Raw genomic sequence first — 22912 nt, forward strand, 5'->3', positions numbered from 1 at the left:
ATGTTATATATTATATATAATATATAGTTTTATATTATATATAATATATAGTTTTATATATTTCATATATAATATATAGTTTTATATGTTATATATTATATATTTATATGTTTATATAATACATTATGTATATTTTATATAGTATATATTTTATGTTTATATAATACATTATGTATTTTTATATATTTATATTATATACATAAATTTCTACAGAATGAGAGAGAGAAGCTGTCTGCTTTAAAACTTTGCTAAAACTGTCTCTAAGCATTTCTTTCTCCTGGAGGAGGTCACAGCCTAACAGACAGGTCTGAGATGGACACAGGTAAATATGTAGAACAATGTGAGTCTAATCACCTGCTGTCTCCTGGTTCTTTAAGATTTAGATAAGATTAGCTTGAAACTCTCTTCTACAGTTTTTACAAACTATGATTTTTTGCGAGGGCTGAGGATGGGTTGGGGAAAAGTGAGGTTGTGGTTGACTTGGATGTTCTCCTTTTCCCTCTGCCTCTGACCTCCTGCTTCCACTGAGGTAATTGAAGTTATGGATCATTTCGTTTTCTGAGAATATTTCATACCAGGTCATCCAGACATCAGCCCAGCCCCTGCCCTTCCTACTTATACAAGGCAGAGTTTATTGAAGATTATCTTAATATGGGAGAAAATGGGTAGGTTTATATCATAACAGAGCAATGCAAATCTGACTATGTACTTTTCTGACCAACTGGTTTTCTTAGGATAAAACACAAGGCCCTGCATGACCTGGCCCCAGTGGGCTTTCAAAACCTCTCCTCATACCATTCTTGCTCTTAGTCACTTCACTCCAGGTACAGTGATACTCTTTCAGTTTCTCAAATTTTGTTTCCATTGCGGGAACTTCTCATATGCTGTTCCCTCTACTGCTCCTCCTTCTGCTCTTTGTATGACTGGCTTCTCATTTTTAGGTCTTAACTAAAAGGTATTTTTAGAGAGGACTTCCTAGAATATCCATCCTTAAATGTGTCACTTATCCTCTCTGATAACACCCATTATTTTTCTTCATAGCACTCTGCCAATCTGTCCAAGATTTACTTATTTTTATTCTTGTCTGTTTTCCGCCACTAGATGGTAAATTCCACAAATGCAAGGACTGTTTCCCTTGTATCCATCCCTGTAGACCCAGCCTACTTAATTCCTGACGTGTATCAGTTACTCAGTCATTGTGCTTGAATGAATGAATGAGGTAGCTCAGCAGGACCTGATTGATTAGGTGTAGCAGAAAGGGAGAGCAGGTATCAAGGATGGTGTGCCAGTTTCAGGCTTCAGCACCTAGGTAGGTGGTGGAAACACTGAGTAGGTGGATGGGCAGGTTTGGGGACAGATCCTAAGTTACATCTTAGGTCTGGGTACAGATGTTGATTAGGCTTTTGGGTGCATAGGTTCATGGGAGCTATAAGAAACATTCTGCTGCCTGCTCATTAAAATTTCATTTCTAATTGTTAAATAAATACCTGATCTGCTTAGAAAAAAATAATTTGTACTTGCGTATTTGTAGTTGCCATTCAGTTTTCTAGGCCTTTGGGATTTTACCCATATTTAGTTTTTAAATTTGTTATTAATCACAGCTTCCTTAATGAGACCATTTTCCCCATCTCAATGCATATATTTTTCATTAGTAATAATGACTCATTCAGTTCACCTGCTAAACCGTATACATACTTCAGAAAATTAAGTCATTTTTATAGTATATCTTCTTTTGTGTTGAGAAAATTTTGTATCAGCATTAGATAAAACAACAGCTATTTAGAGTTCAAGTTATATTTCTTACCACGTACATTCAAAGAAAATTTCAATGACGTTTGACCACTGAGTTACTGATGAATACCCAGATCTTCAGGATTAAAACCCTTCTTTATAGATCAGAAAGCATTGTGATCAGAAAGTTTTCAACAGACATTTATGGGATCCCTGTAAAATCCAAAGCACCAAGTTAGGGACTGGAAGTTATAGCAATCTCATTCAAATGCTAAGAACTGGATTAGTATTCTGGTTTTGAGAACACAGAACAAAGATGTTTCAGCCACTTCTCTTGGAAATCATTTCACAAACATTTACTTAAATAAAACTGAAAGTCTTCTGTAACCCAGAACCATAGTATATAAAGAAGGGGTGCTGAATGCAATGATGAGACTGGATTTTGAATATGGCATCAAGAGATGTGGAGGCTGGGGGCTGTGGTTCATGCCTGTAATCCCAACACTTTGGGAGGCCGAGGCGGGCAGATCATCTGAGGTCAGGAGTTCGAGACCAGCCTGGCCAACATGGTGAAACCCCGTCTCTACTAAAAATACAAAAATTAGCCGGGCGTGGTGGCGCACGTCTGTAGTCCCAGCTACTCGGGAGGCTGAGGCAAGAGAATCGCTTGAACCCGGGATTGTGCCACTGCACTCCAACCTGAGCAACACAGCAAAACTCTTGTCTCAAAAAAAAAAGAGAAAAAAGAAAAAGATGTGGGAATGTAGATTTCAGATGGAAGTGAGAGAGAGACCTCAGTTTTCCACTGAGGTGGTCCATGCTCAGTGGTAAAATAAACATTCACTTTTGAAGAACTGGAATGGGGAACTTAGGTTGGTGGTGAGAGCTTCCGTGCGCCCTGTTTGACACCAGAGAGTAGCATAGGAGGCAGAGCTGAGTAAAGAAACACCTATGCACTTGCCATCTTTGAGGGAAGTGGTCTGCCGGTGAGACAAGGCAATGGGGAGATACTTGAGTTTATGGCTTGAAAGGATATACTCTGTACCAGAAAAAAAGACTAATGTACAATGATCAGCACTGAGACATTTCCTAATAAAGTTATTGCCCCTCATAGATAAAAAGATAATCATTTAGATATCCAAGACAAAAAAAAAAAAAGGCAAAGGCAATCCAGAGACCTGTAAAGGTGGGAGATAATGCTGACCATTGGCTTTTCTAAGACAGCATTGAGTTCTAAAAGACGGCTGACCAATGCCACTCATGTTTGGGGTTGGGGGAGAATGAGTGTGAGTGGAGAATTTTGAACCTAATCAAACTGTTGCTCAGTTATAAAAGCAATAAAAGTGGAAAAATATTCCCAAGAATTCAGGACCTCAGGAAAACAGTTTTCATAAATACTTTTTGAATAAGCTATTAGAGGACAAACTTAGCCAGCTGAGAGATGGAGACTGGCAAAACACTTGAGGTAAGCTTTGATTCCCTCCATTTAATTACAAGACTGAGACCAAAATGTGGGAATTATGGTTAAAAACATTATTTTAAATTATTTCTAAATATTTATGGTAATTATTTTAAACCATGACAATGAAGAAATGTCTAATTGTTAAAAGTTGGGAGGGTCGTAAGTGGGAAATAGTATAAAACAAGATTCAAAAGATATTACTTAAAACTAATAATTAAACTAATAGGGTTTATAAACCTTTGATGGTATATGGGTAACATTAGAAAAACTAAATAAGATTAAAAGCTAACAATTACATAGACCAAGAAAAATAATGTAATGGAAAAATGATTAGTTAGAGACAGAAAAGGAAGCTTATGGTATATTAATTTTGACATTTTTTGTAGTGGAGTACCAAAATATGCTGTATAAAAATAGAGAATTTGGCTGGGTGTGGATAAAAATAGGGAATTTGGCTGGGTGTGGTGGTGCACACCTGTAATCCCAGCACTTTGGGAGTCCAAGGTGGGTAGATCACTTGAGCTCAGGAGTTTGAGACCAGCCTGGGCAACATGGCAAAACCGTTATCTATACCAAAAATGCAAAAAGTTAACCCGGCATGGTGTCACGGTCCCAGCTACTTGGGAGGCTGAGGTGGGAGGATCGCTTGAGCCCTGGAGGTGGAGGTTGCAGTGAGCTGTGATCAAGAGGATTTAAGCTGAGTGGGGTGGCGTGCACCTGTAGTCCCACCTACTCAGGAGGCTGAGGCAGGAAGATTGCTTGAGCCCAGGAGTTCAAGGCCAGCCTCGGCAATATAGCAAGAGCCCCTTCCTCCTCAGAAAAAAAGAGAAGAGAGAGGATTTATGATATGATGCAAAGTTACAACAACAGTGATAACACTAGAAAAATTTACAGTAGAATATAAACTGGAAAAAGTTTCTTTACTCCTAAAAGGAGATACTGAAATAGATAGTCTCTTTTCAGCCTCTGGCTGTTGTTTTTCTGCCTGAGATGAAGCCAACAGAAGGAGGAGGATTTGGCCAACAGAAAGAGGAGCTGAGCAAGAGCCTTGATGCAACAATGAAAACAGAGAGCTTGACATAGATTCACATATATCTCATGTATATTCATAAAATCACAATATAACTATAAACTCGGTAGAGACTCTCAGATTAGATCACAAGTTACCTGCTGTGCAGGTAACTGCTATTAAATGATATATGCATTTCTGAAAACAGTGGACACTCTTAAAAATAACGGAGCTATAGGGCAGACTACTCAAATTCGACTTAACTTTTTAATCAGATAACTAACAAAGCTAATTCTAATAAAATAGTATAGTTTAAAGAACATGATAAATTTTTAATAAATAAGCATAAGTTGCAGTAAATATAGGAATTTACTGTAAAAAATTTTAAGGTGAAGTTATGTGACTAGAAAAGGATGTAAGGAAAGTTGAAACTTGAATTACAGAGGCAAGTGCAAAATGCACAGAGATTGGGAAACTTTATGTATACATAATTTTTGTTTTTTGAGATAGGGTCTCACTCTGGTACTCAAGCTGGAGTGCAGTGGCATGATCATGACTCACTGCGGTCTCAACCTCCTAGGCTCAAGGGATTCTCCTACCTTAACCTCTCAAGTATCTAGGACTACAGGCATGCACCACCACACCCAGCGAGTTTTTAAATTTTTGGTAGAGACCAGGTCTCACTGTGTTGCCCAGGCCAATCTCCAACTCCTGGGGTCAAGCCATCCTCCCCCCTCAGCCTCCCAAAGTGCTGGGATTACAAGCATGAGCCTCCATGCCTGGCCAGAAAACCCATATATTGAATGACCAAATTGAACCAAGGAGAAGAAAAGTAGAGAGAATGGACATCTTGTATAATACCCTATTCTTCCACAGTGCATTACCTTCTGCTGTGTTGGAACAGTGGTGAAAAATCTCAGTAAAATGTCCAAAGTAGAAAATAGTTGGAATAATATTTCAGAACACAATGAAGCAAAAGTAGACATTTTTAACAAAATTAGGAAATAAAATGAACTTACCTCCTGGAAATGTTATAACACTAAAATTTTTTGATTCAAAAGTTTTTATTATGAAATCAATGCTGAGTAACTAGATAAAAATAATAATGATGACAATAATAGCATTATATAGCAAAACCTAGAGATGCAGATAAACCAGTACTCAGAGGAAATTTATATACTTAAAAACTTTTATTAATATAAATAAGTAGGAAAAGAAATTAAGCATCCAATTCAAGAGGTTAGAAAAAAGGATTTAAAGCAGAAGGAAAGACAGTTAACAAAAACAGTATTAGAAAAAAGTAGAACCAATGAAAAAATATCCAAAATCTAAATCTTTGAAAACACTAATAAAGTAAACTGGTAGATAACCAAAAGGGGTATGGAGGAGAGATTAGGAAGAGGAAGCATAGATATAGAAGACGATAAATGAAAATGAGAAATAATCACAGGCCCCCCCCAAAATTAAAATTATCATAAGACATTACTTTGTACAACTCTATGCAAGTCAGTTTAAAAGCTGGGAAGAAGTAGATGATTTTCTAGAAACTGTAAATTAACAAAGAGCTAAGCCTCCTCTCCTCACAACCCCTCCAGGACACATACACAGAGCATCGAACCTAGATGGTTCCACATGTGAATTCTACCAGAATTTCAAGTATAGTTAATACTTTCAAATCGTTTTCTTGTGCCAGCAGAACTATGATAGTAATACATAACAGAAATAACATAAAATAGACAAAATTTGCTTATGAATACCAATGCAGAAACACTAAATAAAATATTAACGTGCAGAATTCAACAGAGCATTAAAGGAATATACCACAAGCAAGTGGGATTCATAACAGACATTAAATAATGCTTCTACATTAGGAAATCTTTTAATAGAGCAAAAGAAAAATTGTATCTTCTCCATAGATGCTGAAAACCCATTTGATAAAATTTAACATGAATTTTTTATTTTAAGAAGTGCCTTATTAAAATATGAATAGGAAATTCTTTAATAAGTCTTAAATAGATCCGTATCAATATATCTGTATCATTTAACCCCAAGGTTATCATTGTTACTTAAAGTAAAACGCTGGGAGATTTTCTCATTAATATCAGTAATGAGCCACAACCTATCACTGTTTTTTAATATGTTCTAGAAGTACCTGTTTTGAAAGTACTTAGAAAACAAAAGGCTATATGGAGCGTAAACATTGAAAAGAAGTGATAAAATTACCATTTTTGCAAATGATGTATACTTGGAACGCTTGGATTGTATACTTGCAGAACCCAAGATTATCAACTAAAAATCTTGGGTAAGTTGGTTGGGTACAATATAAATATACAACAGTTAGTAACCTTATATACAATTAACAGTTAGAAAATAAACTGGAAAATTTCCATTTGCAGTAAGAATAGCACTACAGAAAATACCCAGGAATAAACAAATTTAACAAAACTCTTTAAGATTAAAAAAAAAAAAAAAAAAAGTGGGATGGGGAGAAAATCAAAAAGCTATTTGGGAGATGCAAAAGATATGAAAAATGAACAATATGGCAATAATCTATTCTTATAGAGGAAGATTCCCAGTCGTAAATATGTCAGGTTTTCCTAAACTTAGTACACATTTAATTGTATCAATGCAAATACCAACAGGATTAGCTGATTCTAAAGCTTATTTGTTATACAAAAGTTTTAAAATATCCTGGAATGTTCTGAAATAATAGAGTAAGGAGGGGATTGAATAGGCTTGTCAACTACTAAGACAAATTTTTATGATACCTAATTTTAAATAGTAGTATACTTTGCCCTAATAAGGATACTAGTTAATGGAATAGAATTAAAGATTCAGAATAGACCCAAATACATTAAGGAATTTAGCATATGATAAAGATGCCATCACAGTGATGAAAAAATAGAGTCACAAAGACAAAGGCAAACTAAAAATATATATATATGTTATTTATATATTATAGACAAAGGGTTAAATATATATTTAAAATGTTTATAATACATAATATGTAATAAGGCTAAATTAATAATATGTAAATAGTAGATATTAAGAATTAAGACTTTCTAGGCAGGGTGGCTCACACCTGTAATCCCAATGCTTTGGGAGGCTGAGGCGGAAGAATCGCTTGAGCCCAGGGGTTTGAGACCAGCCTGGACAACATCGTGAGACCCCCATCTCTAACAAAAAAAACATGTACTTTTTTCATTAGCCAGGTGTGGTGGTGTGTGCCTGCAGGCCCAGCTAGGTCGGAGGATTGCTTGAACCCAGGAGGACAAGGCTGCAGTGAGCTGTGATCACATCACTGCATGCCAGCCTGGGTCGCAGAGTGAGACCCTGTCTCAAATAAATTTTGTTTTAATGAATTAAGACTAAATAGGAATATAAATATTCTTAAATATATCCAGAGTTCCTATAAATCAATATTTTAAAAAGAAAATGGACAGATGACAAAATTCACAGAAAATGAGAAAATACAGATAACTAGTATGTACTTGAAAAAGTGTTAAATCTTCTAAAAGAAATTCAAAATAAAATCATAATATATATTACAATTAAATAAGCAAAGATGAAGAGGTTTGATAACATATCTGGGAAGGTGTGATTGAAGCAGCACTCTTACATCTTATCATGGGAGTATAAGTTAGTTCAACATATGTGCAGGGCAGTAGCAATATAGCAGTTCCACTTTTGGAAATTCATCCTATAGATATACTTGCCCATGCAAGGGAAACGTTCTGTCTACAAGGATACCCATTGCAGTGTTGTTTGTAATAGCAACAGGATGCAAATAATGCAAATGCCTATCCGTAGGGAGTTAGGAAACTGGAAAAATTCTGGTATATCCATATATAATAGAATGCAGCTATTAGAAAGACTAAGGCAACTGTATACATAATGATATGGTGCTATCTCTAATACATAATGGTAAGAAGCAGAGTATCGAATAGGATGTATAGTATGTTCCCCCCACATTTTGAAAGGAAAATAATAATATAAAATCTTGAAAATTATATATAATCAACTGGTAGCATTGGTTGTTGTGAAGAGGGAAACTTGGTAACAAAGGGTTGAGATGAGCAGGTGCCTTACTTTCACTCTATACCCATTTGTAGCTTTTAGAAACTGTCCTATATGCTTGTATTGCCTGTTCAAATTTTATTAACTAATTAAAATCAAATGGATCATGATCCATATTGAAAAAAATCTTAATTTCTATCTCAGAACATATAGGTGGATGTTTTGGTAAATGGCAGATCAAAAATATGCAAGTCAGTTCTAGGTGGATGGCAGATCAGAATGTGAAAAGTGAAACAGTAAAGCTTTTGGAAGAAATGGAAAAATCTTTCATAACCTTGGAATAAGCAAAATGTCTTCAACAGGAGGCAAAAACCATGAATCATCAGGGAAAGAAATTGATAAATTGGACTATATAAGATTAGGAATTCTTGCTTATTAAAATACCATTAAAAAAATGAAAATGCAAGCCACAGATTGGAGAAGATATTTGCAATAAATATAACAAACATTCATATCTAGAATATGCTAAAAACCTCCTACAAATGGTAGGAAAAAAGCAGACAATCCAGTAGATAAATGGGCAAAATATTTGAACGGGCACTTCATGAAAGAGGATATCCAAATGAAAATTAAAACCACAGTGGAGTACCACTACATGCCCAGAATGGTTAAAGTAAGAAAGGTTAACAGTATTTAGTGTTGCTGAAGATAATGGAGCACGTTTTCCTCATGGTGGGGAAAGTAAATTGGTATGACCACTTTGGCAAATTGTCTTTAGTATTATGGCTGAACGCATGATTTCCTATGACCCAGCAATTCCACTCCTACGTATATACCCAAGAGAGGTGCATGCACATGATCACCAAAAGGCACCCACTAGAATGTTATGGCAGTTTTATTGGAAATAGCCAAAAACTGAAAACTAATAGAATGCAATGTCGTCCAGTAGAATGGAAAAATAAATTATAATATAGCCACACAATGGAATGTTGTGCGGCAATGAGGATAAATTATCTACAAATACACAACAATATGGATGAAGTTCACAAACCATAATGTTGAGCAAAAGAAACCAGACACAAAGAGTTTACCTTCTAAGAGTCCATTCATATGTGTTACAATAATAAGCCAAACAAAACTGTGATGTTTCAAGTCAGGAGAGTGGGTTTTCTTGGTGAGAGCGAGTGACTGGAAGAAAAGGACATGAGAAAGGCTTCTGGGGTGCTGGTGATGTTCTTTTTCTTAATCTGGGCACTGGATTCACAGGTGTATTCAATTTGTGGAAATTAATCACATGCACTTAATGACTAGTCTATTTCATTGTATGTATGCTATACCTATTAAAAAGTTTTTAAAAGGAATGAGTCAGAAAAATTTCTAGAACTGGAGGTAAATGCAGAACAGGTGTAATAGTTTTGTATTTTATTGTCAGTCTTCTCTAGTCTTACTTGATTTTGTTAACTAAAAAACTTATTCCTATTACTTGACTTTAAAACTATTTCCTTCCCTCTTACTCATGTAAAATCAGTGATGGTGTCTTTACCCTTTCAACCTCCTCATGTAGCTCATTCCAGGCTATTAGGAAAGGATATGACGGTGTGACGTTTGTCTTTAGTTTTACTTTCCTGAAGATGGAATGGCTGTTTGTCAACTAAGATTGAGCCTCAGTAGAAAGGAGGGAAAGGCTTAGCTGAAGATGAGTTGAAAAGGTATGAATGTGTCAGTCATCTTTGTGTGTGTTAGCATGGTGCTGAAATGTGAAGCAGATAGAGAAGTAGGAGAGCTTCACTCGGGACTGTGGCAGGTGACGACATCCACACCAGCATTCTGGACCCTTCCGTGGTTGTCTTCACCAGTTCCACTAATAGCAGACTGACTAATGCTGCTTAATTAAATCCAACAGACTTAAACTTTCTTGCTCACATATCCCTTAAAAGAACTTTGAATATTCTTTACCACTCACTTACTTTTAAATTGACACCCAAAGGTTTTTCAACATGTTTCAATCAATTTACTTTTGTAAAAAAAGGAGGTAGGAAATAGTGAATATTTTATAAAATGAAGAGGAGGAGGCCGGGCGTGGTGGCTCATGCCTGTAATCCCAGCACTTTGGGAGGCCAAGGCGGACGGATCACCTGAGGTCAGGAGTTCAAGACCAGCCTGGCCTGTAAACACCATCTTTACAAAAATAGAAAAATTAGCCAGGCATGATGGCAGGTGCCTGTAATCCCAGCTACTTGAGAGGCTGAGGCAGGAGAATCGCTTGAACCTAGGAGGCGGAAGTTGCAGTGAGCCAAGATCGCACCATTGCACTCCAGCCTGGGTGACAGAGCAAGGCTCCGTCTCAGAAAAAAAAAAAAAAAAAAAAGAGGAGCAACTGTACCTAGAATCAGTATTTCATGATATGATTTTATAATATTAAATACCTTGTGAATAAAAAGCACACTGAATCATCTGAAAGAAATTAATAAAATTTTAAGCTGCTACTTTATCTTGAGCTTTTTGGTAGTTCTGCAGAATATTCTAGTTCTAGTTAGAAGAATCAACCTCACTAACATATAACCCTTCATATGTCCTAAATTCAGAACACCTCATTCAGGCCCCAAACACTGTTTCTAATGGTAGATTTCACCTTTGTCAAAATATGCATAAGACAGGAAATGTTATGGGTTTAATTATTTAAAGACAGGAAATGCTAATGGGTAAAAATCAAAATCTTTTGACTTTGAGGAGCCAAACAAAATTTATAAATCAATACACCCCAGAATATGTACCGTAGTAGGTTTGGGATGGCAACACGTACAAACTCGGTCTACATCTCAGACAAGAAAGTTTTTTAAAGATCCCATGTGAAAGTTGAGAACCTGGAAATTTTTCTCCCAAAGTTGTCTGTGACTGTTTATTTCTTAGAAAATCTTTGTTTGAAGTTAGAAGACTGCTGTGATAGATATTTGAACAAGTAGCCAAGAAAAACAGATGTGCTGGCCCCTTTGGCTTTCCATGTAAACAGTCAAGGAAGCCAGCATGTCAAATGGTTACATTCAACCTGTGGCTTCCATGTTTTTGATGGAAAGATAAACACCTTTATTGTTAATAGATAAACAATTTCAACTGGAAGAAAATAGCATGGCTAAAAGTTAAGTGTATTGGAGCATAAAACTTACTTTTGTATATTTGAATTTTGGAAATGTGATCCCTCAAAATGTGCCTATAAAAATAGGTAACTAGTGAATTTGTAGTTTATATTATTTTATAAAGTTATGTGGATTTTGGCAATAATGCCCTATGATTGTCATTTTAAAATAACATGGCTATTCATATATATGTATAGTAATACAAAAAGTAGTGTGTAAATAAAATTCAGCATATTAGAAATTTTATCATTGGATGTGGTAATTACAAAGACTTCCACTAAACAATCTTACAAGTTAATGTAATGTTTTTCTAGATAACATAATTAAGATAAACAAAATACTTTTACCTTATACTTTAGAAATCAGAAATTACATATTTTATGTTGTTTGAAATTAACCTCTGTGTTTGCCTCTCAACAATCAATAGGGTAGCCTGTTTTTTTAATTTGTATGCTTTCTTTAGGGTTTCTCTTTTGAGTTTCACCAGACCATGTCTAACATAATAGTGGTGATTTTTGACAAAATATTTTATTGTTAATGTTAAGATCCTAAATTTAAATTACATTTTACTGAAATGAAACCATGTAAATGATATAATTGAACTTAACTATTATTTAAAAATTGGTGAAAATAGAGTAAGATTTCCTGCCTAGGACACAAGCACTAGAACTTCATTTCTCAAAATGTATTCTCTCAGACCTCATCATGAACATAGAGATGCTGGTTAAGATACAGATTCCTACACCTGCTTCGTGGTAATCTGCATTTTGATCGAGCATCCTGGATGATTCTGAAGCACAGGAATCTGTGAAGACAGCTATTCTAGGACAGCATTACTTAATCATGGATGATCCAAAACAGAAAGAGGCACCTCAAGTCCTTGGTAGCAGAGTACAAATAATAAAGTAATAAAAAGAAACAGTGGATCCTGGAGACATACCCCCTTCTTTACATCTTGACTATAATAGCCTAATTCAAATGTAACTGTCCTGTCTTTATAGCTATGATGTTTTATCCTCATTACCCTCCAAAATACCAAATACTTCCATTCATCACTTATTACAAATGCCCTGCAATTACATGCAGAATGCTTATAAACTATGTTTACCCGAATTGCTGTAGAAGAACAAGTATTTAATTAACTGCCATAAAAGATCTGCTTTGTCATTTTTAAATACAGATTTTTAGTGATGCATTAAAATAACAAATACAGATATTTTAGTTTAATTCAATAAAATGGAACCAGTACAACCTCTGTGTTCACAAATGAAGTGATTCAGAATGAGTTTGTCAGCGCTCATGGGGCCCTTGCACGCTGCAGTAGGATAAATAGCACATTTCTGTCCCACATTTTTCCTAAAGCGAAGGCTGTCTCTAATCCCTCTCTTTCGACAAACCTTCATGCGCTAAACTATGTGCCCGTGACATAGGAAGCTCATTTTGCTTGTAATGGGCCATATGCTTGTCTAGTAGATCATTTTGTGAAACTGAAATTGGCTATTATAATGTGACAGGTATGTAAATAACATTTATCAGTGATCTCTGTAAAATTGATTCCTCCTTTCCCTTGTCATTATAAAAGGAAACTTTATTTCAGAGTAGCACGTGCATTGTCTGAACTCATCAACACCCTCTCTATCCCTCCCCCCCCAATTTGTTGCAGACCAGGATGAAAGAGCAGCTGAGCTCAGCAGGGAGCAGAACGAGAAAACCATCCGGAGCACGCAGACCGCGCTCCGCAATTTCCGTGAGTTCCTCATCTCCAAGTATCCTTCTGAAACAAGAGAGATTTATGTCATCCCTTGCAAGGAGTTGGATGCCTACCTTGCCTCTTTCTTTGTTGATGCCAGGCAGAAGGATGGGTCCGAATACGAACCCAACAGCTTGGCCAATTACCAGTGTGGGCTCGAAAGGTACCTAAAAGAACACAGGTATGGCTACAGCATCACCAGGGATAAGGAATTCAAGCGTTCCCAAGAGGCCCTGAAGCAGAAGCAAATTGAACTCCGCTGTAAAGGAAAAGGAAATAAGCCACACAAGTCCATGAAGCTCACCTTTGCTGACGAGCTCATCCTGCGGAAAAGAGGACTGCTAAGCCGATATAATCCCGAGGGTTTGCTCAACCTAGTCTGGCTCAACAACACAAAAGCTTTTGGGCATTGCACAGGCTTCCATGGATCTACCTTAAAATGGGGTGATATCCGGCTGCGGGTAACAGAGACGGGTCTGGAGTACTTGGAGTGGATGGGTCAGGACACTGGAGACCTGAATGCCAAAACCAAGAGAGGGGGCACAGACTCCCGTGTGTATGCCACCCAGCACGCCCCACAGACCTGCCCTGTCCAGGACTATAAGGAGTATGCCCAGCGGCGACCTCCCGCCATGCGCTATGAGGATGCCCCTTTCTACTTATCCATCAAGCCAGTCGTGAACTTGGCGGCTCTGCATTGGTACAACTGCCAGGCCCTTGGCAAGAACAAGCTGGCCAAGATGGTGAAGACCATGTGTGAGAAGGGCAACATCCCTGGCAGGAAAACCAACTTCAGTGTGTATCAGAGCTGCAGCACCTTGTCTGAAGCCCAGAGCAACCAGCTCGTGCTGATCTGTAACAATCTGAGCCAGCAGGCTGCCCAGTCAGTGGCCGGCCACTCCAACAATGGCAATTTCATCGTCTCCGCCTCCTATGACTCTTCCTCAGACACCGCTTGACCAGGTCAGGTGGTTTGAGCAAGACTCCAGTTTGGTTACTGTGTCCAGAGAAACTGATTATACACCGCTTCTCATTCCCCTTCCTGTGCCCTCAGTGTTAATTCACTTTATAAAAATATAAATATATAATATATTTTTCTTTTTACAAATAAGCCAATGGAGATAATTTAGTATTACTAACATAGTATTTATAGGCTTAAGACAAATGTACTTGTGGGTGATCAAATGTAATTACTATTACGGACTTTACAAAACCATATGTGGTTCTCAGGCAACACAAAGTAGAGAGGGAATTCTGTTTTTTAAAAACTGTCAAAAAGGAAATTGAGAGTCATCCTAGACTTACATGCCTGCATCCTCAACTCCTGCTTTTCCTTCCCACCCCAGCTCCCATTTTTTGTCTCCTTAATAAATGGCTTTATTTTTTTAATTTTTAAAATTCTATATTAAGAGGATACATTAACTTTACTGCTGACGCAAAACTGTATTCAGCTAGATCCAGAATATGAAAGTGTTGTATAAGCTCAACATCAAATTATTTACATCTTCTCTTTTTTAACTTAGAGTTTTAGCTCCTGTGCCTCATTTTTTACAATGTACGAAAATCTAGATGTTTAGCTAACATCTTTTGTTTTGGGGGGGAAAGGGTAGAAGGAGGGAATAAAGGTGCCATTCTTTTTGGGAGGTACATGATTTTAAAATAATATGCAAAGTCTAATATTGTGGCTAAAAAAACTGTTACGTAGCTCATTTTAACTATTGTGCTTGAACTTGGAAAGAATGTTTCTTTTTTTGTCCCTAAGAAATGGGTATAAATGAAGTTTGACAAGAAATTTAAGCCTACCAAAGCTTTGAAAATGTTGCCAAGCATTAGATTGCGTATAAAGAAGGTAAAGGGTGGAAAGTCTTACTAAAAATCTAGAAGCAGTAGTCGAGACAACAAAAAAACTCATCCTCTTCAAAGTTCATATTCCCTGAATTATTTACTTAGAAGCATTAAACAGTCTCTTTTCTCCTGAGGCAGGGCTGTGTGTTTGACTCTGTAATTGAGATCCAAGGAATATTGGCACTCATTTTAGGTAACAATATTTTGTTACCAGATTTTGCTGAATTCAAAGCATTCTTGAAAATGTGCGAGATTTTTCTATAGTAAATATAAATGCATTTATCTATGATATCCTGCAATTATTATAATAATTTTGGTTAAACATTTGTGGCAGTTTTTCCAAGGTCTTTGTTTTCAAGTCTTGATGCCTGTGGTGAATTATTAGTTAAGATATTTCAAAAATAAAATAAATTTAGACATTAGAGCCACAATAAAGCTGAGCTAGGTCCTATTCTCTATAATCAGCAACACACATAAACTCCAAATCTTGATTGTTTTGTTGGACCTGGGAATTCTATTGGGAAATATTTGTTCTTCAAGGCATCCTCATAATTCACATTAGCTAGTAAGGTAGGTGGTATTTTGTACATTAATTTAGTGTATAACCGGGACAAATTTCATTCTGAATTGCTTTGCTAAATCATCACAGAGCTGAGCTCTCCTATGGTCAGGGAACTCCTTCCAACACCAAGTCATAAGCACATCAAGACCCGTTCCTCTAAGCTGTGACCTTTCATCTGGCTCAGGAGTGGGAAGTCAGCTGTAGACTTTGTGTGGTGGAATTAACCTCATGTTCATGACTTTTCCTCCATAGAGAAGTATTCATTTATATATCCAGAAACAAGAAGAAAGGGCAGAGAATGTCTTGCTTTATGTTTTTGTACTGATAATGATGAAAGCTGCCATTTTTGAGCCAGCATGCATGCCAGCACTGTGCTAAGTGACTTACGTGGATCACATATGTAAGTCATAGTTACTAATCGTTAAAAAAAAAAAATAGGAAAACACAGATAAGGATAAAGAAAACAAAATACATACTCATAAGTCTTCTAGCCAAAGATAACTACTGTTAACATTTTGGCAAATATTTCTTTTGACATATTGCAATACTTACATATTTATTTCTGTATACATTATCTTAATCTTTTCAGCAACTTTGAAAAGGTGAGTTATCTTCATTTTATGGTCAGGTCAAGATAAGTCAATTAGGTCATAGCTAAAGAAATGGCAGTCTGTCATTTCACTCCAGAGTTTTTTTCTATTTAAGTTTCTCAGTACCAGCTCATCATTAATTTCCAGTGGTTTGATCCAGAGCTGGGGACACAGTGTCTTAACATCTCTGAAGGATGTCTGATCAAAAGGAATGCTGAGTGATCTTCCATGGTGGCAGCACGTCCTCTAGTCCTCTCCCACACCCATACATTTGGAGCCACAGAGCCTCTTTCTCCCAGTTCTCTTTACAAAAGCTTCCTGTTCTCCTTATTCTATAGTTAGTCCTTATGGCATCAGACAGCCTACTAGTTTAAGAACTCTTAAACTCTCATGTTTAAAAAAAGGTCTCTGTAAAACACTTAAAATGTTATGGTGCATTTAATTTTTAATTGACATAGTTTCTAAATTTTTGATATGTTTCTGACAGCACAGTAAGTTTGTCTTAAGGAAGAAGAGTAGTCAGCATGCACTGTGAAAGCAGAACTAGAAAATGTCAGTTCCCTGTCTGTGTTTATTGAGGTACTAAAATGAAAATCTTTGTCCTGCTTAATCATATCGCATCTTCATTTAGAAGAACACAATTAAATTGAGAATGTGAATTATTTTTATTTATTTATATTTTTCTGTGATAACTCAAACCAAATAGGAACATCATGACTTTTAGTTTCAGAAAACTGTTTTCTGAATAATGGCTTGGTAGAAGCCTAGCCAAATTACAATATCAGTCTTTTTTTGTTTGTTTGTTTGAATAGAGACAGGGTCTTGCTCTGTCGCCCAGGCTGGAGTGCAGAGGTGCAGTCATAGCTCACTGTCAACCTCAAACTCCGGGGCTCAAGAGATCCTCCCGCCTCAGCCTCCCAAATAGCTGGAACTACAAGTGCACACCATCACGCTCAGCTAATGTTTTGTAGAGATAGGGTCTCACTGTGTTGCCCAGGCTGGTCTTGAACTCCTAGCCTCAAGAGATCTTCCTGCCTTGGCCTCCCAAAGTGCTGGCGTTATCTCTTGGAGTTAATTACATTATGAAAAATCTACAACTACCTCTAAATTTTGTGTTTTTGTCTAAATGATACTGAGGAGATAGCACTGCCAGATGCCATTTTTATTATTTGGAATATTAAGAAAAAATCATGGTGCGGCAGAGGCAGATGTCAAAATTGCATGTATACTTCAGCAAAAAATCAACAGTCCAGCAGGTGTTCACTACAACTGAATGTGCTGCCTTTTCAGGCAATCCTGTGGCTCAAATAAAGCCATATTTGCAGTGCTTACACTTTAAGATCAATGTAATGTCATGTAAGAAACCCTCCAGTGTTCCTCACATGACTGAAAGTTTTGCACTGTCTACAACAAAAACACTGAACACTGTCAGCATTTGGATGACATAGCTGCATAATTTGGTCTTTCTACCGTATTCATGTGAGTGACTCTTGAAAACCATGGATGCTAGCCTGTTATTCTAAAAAAAACTATAATGTTTGAAAAAGTTAGAGTTAGGATATTTATTCAAGACAGCTTATTCTAGATTCCATTTGATATCGTGGTTATTAGGGCTGGTCTGAATATGACTTATAAATATGTATCAGTAATTTAGGATATTTATAATTATTTTTCCCTATGGTTAAATTTTCCCTATGTTAAATCACTGCCTGTTCTACAAAGGGTAGTCTGAAAATCTTCTAGCATACATTTGATCTCTTTGGTTTTTCAATTAGATTATTGTTAGCTGAAACTTTCATAGCATTTACTTGACTAAATCATATGGCTTAGCTTCCAGATGTCATGAAATCAATGACTTTATTGAGATGAAAATTTGTAGTCACATCAACAAATATTTATTGAACAGCTAGGGGCCAAACTTGGAAGGGTATAAAGATACATGAAATAGTCCCTGCTCTCAAAGAATTTATAAAAGACATTGTAATAAAAGTTCATTTTTGAGAGCCCAGCAAAAAACTCTATGCTAATACTATTTTGCATAGTTTTCCAAACTACTTTGTACTCATGCAGTTTATCCATTATTTATTCATTGAATATGTTGGTCTGCTGCGGAATACATAATGCTGCTTTGAGTGTTTTCTGGAGAATCTTTCTTAGAGCCTGTTTTAAAATCAATAAAGTGAAGGCATTTCTGTACCATCTACTGTGTTCATGTAGGTGCACATATGCATCAGAATGTGCAGATCTGTCATCAATGACTATTATCTCTTGAGCATTGACAATGTGCCATTGTACTGAGTGCTTTATAAGTTGTTTCACTTAATTCTAACAATAGTCCCATTAGATAAGTATTATTATTTCCCTTTTATAATGGAGGAAATCCAGAGAAGTCAAATGGCTTGCCCGTATCACAGTTAATATGTAAGAGCATCCGTATCTGAAATTAGATCCAGATCCCATTAAGCACTCTTTTTCTGCTGTAGCTACTTGTTCAAGAAGTGATTTGCTGTGCTTCTGTAGACCCTCTGAAGTTATAAATTATAAATGAAATCCCAGGTGTAATAAAATCATCAATATTAATTCAACTCCTCATTGATTGAGATCAATGTTAGCACAACATTATTTAGGCGCCATTACTGTAGTATTTTGAGATGAGATATTAAGCAGTTTGCTTACTCCTGGTTACCAGCAGAGAGCAGAAGTTTGTGTCACTCTAAAAAACACCTAACTTTGTCATGGAGGCAAGTGTGTATATGTGTATAATTTATTTTTACCCCAGTTAAAGCCAAAACCCCAATTTCAAGAGAGTCCTTTATAATTCAGGCAGGGAAGCGGAGGGTCTAGGCAGAGGGACTGCCTATAAGCCAGTATTGATTGCCATTGACCAGATACTAAGTATGAATTAGAGGTAGACTGTGAACCTATTCAGATTTTTTCTGGTTCGACTATCTGCAGTTTATTGTGAGACAGACACTTCCGATCTTAATCAGCCTTCTTCTGACTGATTTTCTTTATCTATAGGAAAGGTGTATTTTGATCCTTATTTCTCTGGCCAAAATAAAGCTGTAATACTAAGCACCTGTAAATAAAAACTCTCTCCCATATGGTAGAAGAAATAAATACCTAAGCCTAGGGAGGAAAGTCAAGGGGAATGTATAATTTCTTGGAGCAAGATATCTTTTAAAGCATTCATTCATTAAAAAATAGTTATAAGTACTGAAAGAATTAGCAAGTTCTCTATCAGCTTAATAAATGTTTCCCAAATAGAATTCTATTATTATACAAGATATGTCTCTGTACATCTATCATACAATATGGTACAGATAGACAGTGATCAGTTAAGAAATGCACATTGGCAAGGGCATCCTCAGTCGTTGTTTAATGCATGGTATCAAACATTGCTTTCCCTTCCCACTTGGATCTGGTTAAGATGATATTGAGTGCATAGCCTTTCATAAAGCAAAGTGATGAAGCTAGGATAGTCTTAGAGATCCTTGCCATCAAATAGAACTGGAATAAAGAAATACATCACAGATATCCTGTTGGCAGTTGGTGTATTTCTAGTGAATTAACAACAAAAGAAGAGATGATATTGATGAAGTACCAAGAACTCTAATTTTACTTTTCTAAACAGAAAAGGAAGACATTAAAATTCCTCATGGTCCAGCCTGTTTGTAAATTGACCAGTTGGGCCTGCCAAAGCGGAGCAAAAGCTTGAAAATTATTTTTTAATGGCATTTTAATATACTTAAATTGAGTTCTTATGTAAACAATGACTTTTTTGAATTAGAACCAGAGTATTAATTAGGTCAAAGTCCCAGTTTGATTAGAATATTAATTAGGTCTGAGTGTTAATGTAAACCATTGTCTTTGTTGAATTATTAGTCATAGAGGCTAGATCTGGAAAGGACCCAAGAGATCATCTAGCCCAGTGATTTTCAATGCTGTGAAGAGTAGCAGTCACCACGTCCTCATGTAGGTGAGGAGTAGGGAGGGCAAGGAGATAGAAATAGCCAAGAGAACACAACCTCAAACAAATACCCCAGAGGTCTCATGTTTCCTACCCCCTCCCCTCCTTCTTTGAGACTCACTAGACTGACTGAGCTGCTGTTCCCTCTGGAATGCATCCTTCAGGTGTGCTAGCTGAAAATAAAATTGGAAACATTTAATCTACCTTTTTATTTGTTTGTTTTTCGAGGCAGGGTCTTGCTCTGTTGTCCAGGCTGGAGTGCAGTGGCACTGCAGCCTTGAACTCCTGGGCTCAAGCAATCCTCCCAACTCAACCTCCCGAGTAGCTGGGACTATAGGTTCATACCACCATGGCTGACTAATTTTTAAAAATTTTTTGTAGACATAGGATCTCACTGTGTTACCCAGGCTGGTCTCAAACTCCTGGACTCAAGTGATCCCCCCACCTCAGCCTCCCAAAGTGCTAGAATTACAGGCATGAGCCACTGCTCTGGCCTAATCCACCCTTCTTTTACAAAAGAGGCAATCCCTAGAGAAAGGAGGTGAATGCCCAGGTGCTCACACCCTGTTAGGGTGTGAGCTTTCCCTTGTTAGGGTTAAAGCCAGGACTAGAACCAGGCACCCTGACTTCCTGTCCATAGATAGAGTTTAGAGAGGAAAAATAACCCTATATTTCTACTTCTTGTTTTCCAAATTTTAATTGTTTTTAAAACCCACAAATTTCTCTTAGGAGTAGATTCAAGCTGCCAAGTTCCAATAGGCTGTTCTTGAATGTGACATTTCACTTTTCATTGTGTTGTGTTACATCTTAGTTATAGCAACTTTTCTTTTTGGAGTTTGATAGGAAAATCTGTAAATGTAATTGTTCTTTGATTCTAACGAACATCTCTCAGCCTACCCAATTTATATTTAGTTTTCAGTTATGGAGGGGAAACTACAGTCTTCAAGAATATCGATCCTAGTTATAGATTATGAACAAAAATACATTTTTGCTTAATTTGATATTCACTTGGATATCAAGCTACATGACATCTATACTACTGGTTCTGAATGCAACCCACAATATTTTTTAGTCTGGCAAGTTTTAAAAATCATATTTAAAGTTTTGGGACATATCCTCAGTCAAAAGGATCAAATTTCTATCAACATAATTAGGAAGTTTCTGAAGTAAATTTATTTAGAGATAGTAAAGGGGAAAAACGGTAACTAAGGAAAGAGGCCTACAATAAGTAGATGTAGAAATACAAACTTACTTAAATGCAAATTATTTGTTTTTCTTATCTTGCTTACTCTTCTGAAAAGGAACTCAAGCATAAATATTTAAACATTTCACAAATTTTTATTTTACAAATCATATTTACCAGATCATAGTTGAAAAAAGTTCAAATTTTAGATGTTTTTTAAAAAGGTACAGTGTGATTTGTCTTTTTTTTGTAACGTTGAATTATGTTAGACTTCTAATGTTTGTCTTGATATTACACTGGAATTAGACAGCATTTTTACCATTATACATTCATTTCAATAAGAGCTTTGAAAATGCTTTGGCATTGTTTATGATAAGTAGAATTAGGAAGATATCAGCAATATAGATTCCTAACAGTAATTGTGTATACTGTATTTTAGTGATTTTTATGTCCATTTATTTTCTGTAATTCTTTTATAAATCCCTTAGTGTACTTCCACTAGATATTAATTTATAATTGTTTATTTATATTGGATGAAGTAGGAGGTCCATGTTTAGTATTAACCAACTCAGATTAACTTTATCTAACTGAACTTTTATATCTATAACCCATTAGATTGTTACAACTTTTTAAACAGCATTTATAACAAAATAACTTTTGTTTTATAAAGCATTTGTTACAAAAAAAAAAAAACCTTGCCAAAAATCATTACGATTTCTATGCATTGTGTAATATTCAGTGATGTTGAGATTTTGCATGTTGTTATAGGTGCTCTTTCATATGTGTGTTTGTGGTGTCGATGTGGAGTTGTTAACCACTGCTGCTATCACTTATTGTAGTTAAACTGAAAAACTGTGTTAAAAGGCTGTGCCAGTCAACATTTCTATGTGTGACTTAAGTAACTATGTACTTCATTGTTTAATATTTTGAGCCAGCAGTTAGTGGCCTCTACGGAAGGAAATATTGTAGTTGTCAAAGTGGTGCCAAACTTGAAAATCTTGTGTCATATTTATAATTCCAGGCCAGGTCAGCTTTTCTTCAACACTTTACGAGCTCTTTGAAAGCAAAAAACATTTGCAAAAAGAGAAAGCAAGAATTCTGAACTTTTCTAATACTCTCTCCTCTAGAATTTTAAATATTTTTTTCTTTTGATATTTGAGTATCTTACAGAACAATCGAATGACGAGCAGTAGAATTTCCCTTGATCTGGATATTTTTAGGCTGAACAGTGTAATAGCAGAGGACTATGAGGTGCATACATTATTTTTGTTGGTTATCATGGCTTATTGTTTGAATTTCATTTAATAAGAATATTCAGGCTGGAGATGGTGACTCACACCTGCAGTCCCAGCACTTTGGGAGGCTGAGGCGGGCGGATCACCTGAGATCAGGAGTTCGAGGCCAACATGATGAAACCCAGTCTCTACTAAAAATACAAAAATTAGCTGGGTGTGGTGGCTCACACCTGTAGTCCCAGCTACTTGGGAGGCTGAGGCAGGAGCATCACTTGAGCCCGGGAGGTGGAGGTTGTAGTGATCTGAGATCACACCACTGCACTTCAACCTGGGTGAGGGAGCGAGGCTCCAACCCCCAAAAAAAAGAAAAAAGAAAAAAAGAATATTCAGTAATTTTATTTCCTTTATTAAGAACCATTGAAAC

At 36.4% G+C, this 22912-nt stretch overlaps 1 protein-coding gene across 3 annotated transcripts in view; it reads left to right on the forward strand.

Annotated features, from left to right (window-relative positions):
• KIAA1958 (KIAA1958 ortholog) overlaps positions 1–22912 on the forward strand; it is a 182256-nt gene that overhangs the window by 124699 nt on the left and 34645 nt on the right. Inside the window, exon 3 of one of the 3 annotated variants that reach the window (XM_032164889.2) lies at positions 13017–13100. The exons of the other annotated variants lie outside the window; for them this stretch is intronic. Within the exon in view, the coding sequence (XP_032020780.1) occupies positions 13017–13100 (84 nt within the window). The remainder of the gene's footprint in view (positions 1–13016; positions 13101–22912) is intronic. 3 annotated transcript variants of the gene reach the window in all.

Source organism: Hylobates moloch, unplaced genomic scaffold (genome assembly GCF_009828535.3).
Source record: "Hylobates moloch isolate HMO894 unplaced genomic scaffold, HMol_V3 SCAFFOLD_10, whole genome shotgun sequence".
In the NCBI taxonomy this organism is placed as follows: Eukaryota; Metazoa; Chordata; class Mammalia; order Primates; family Hylobatidae; genus Hylobates; species Hylobates moloch.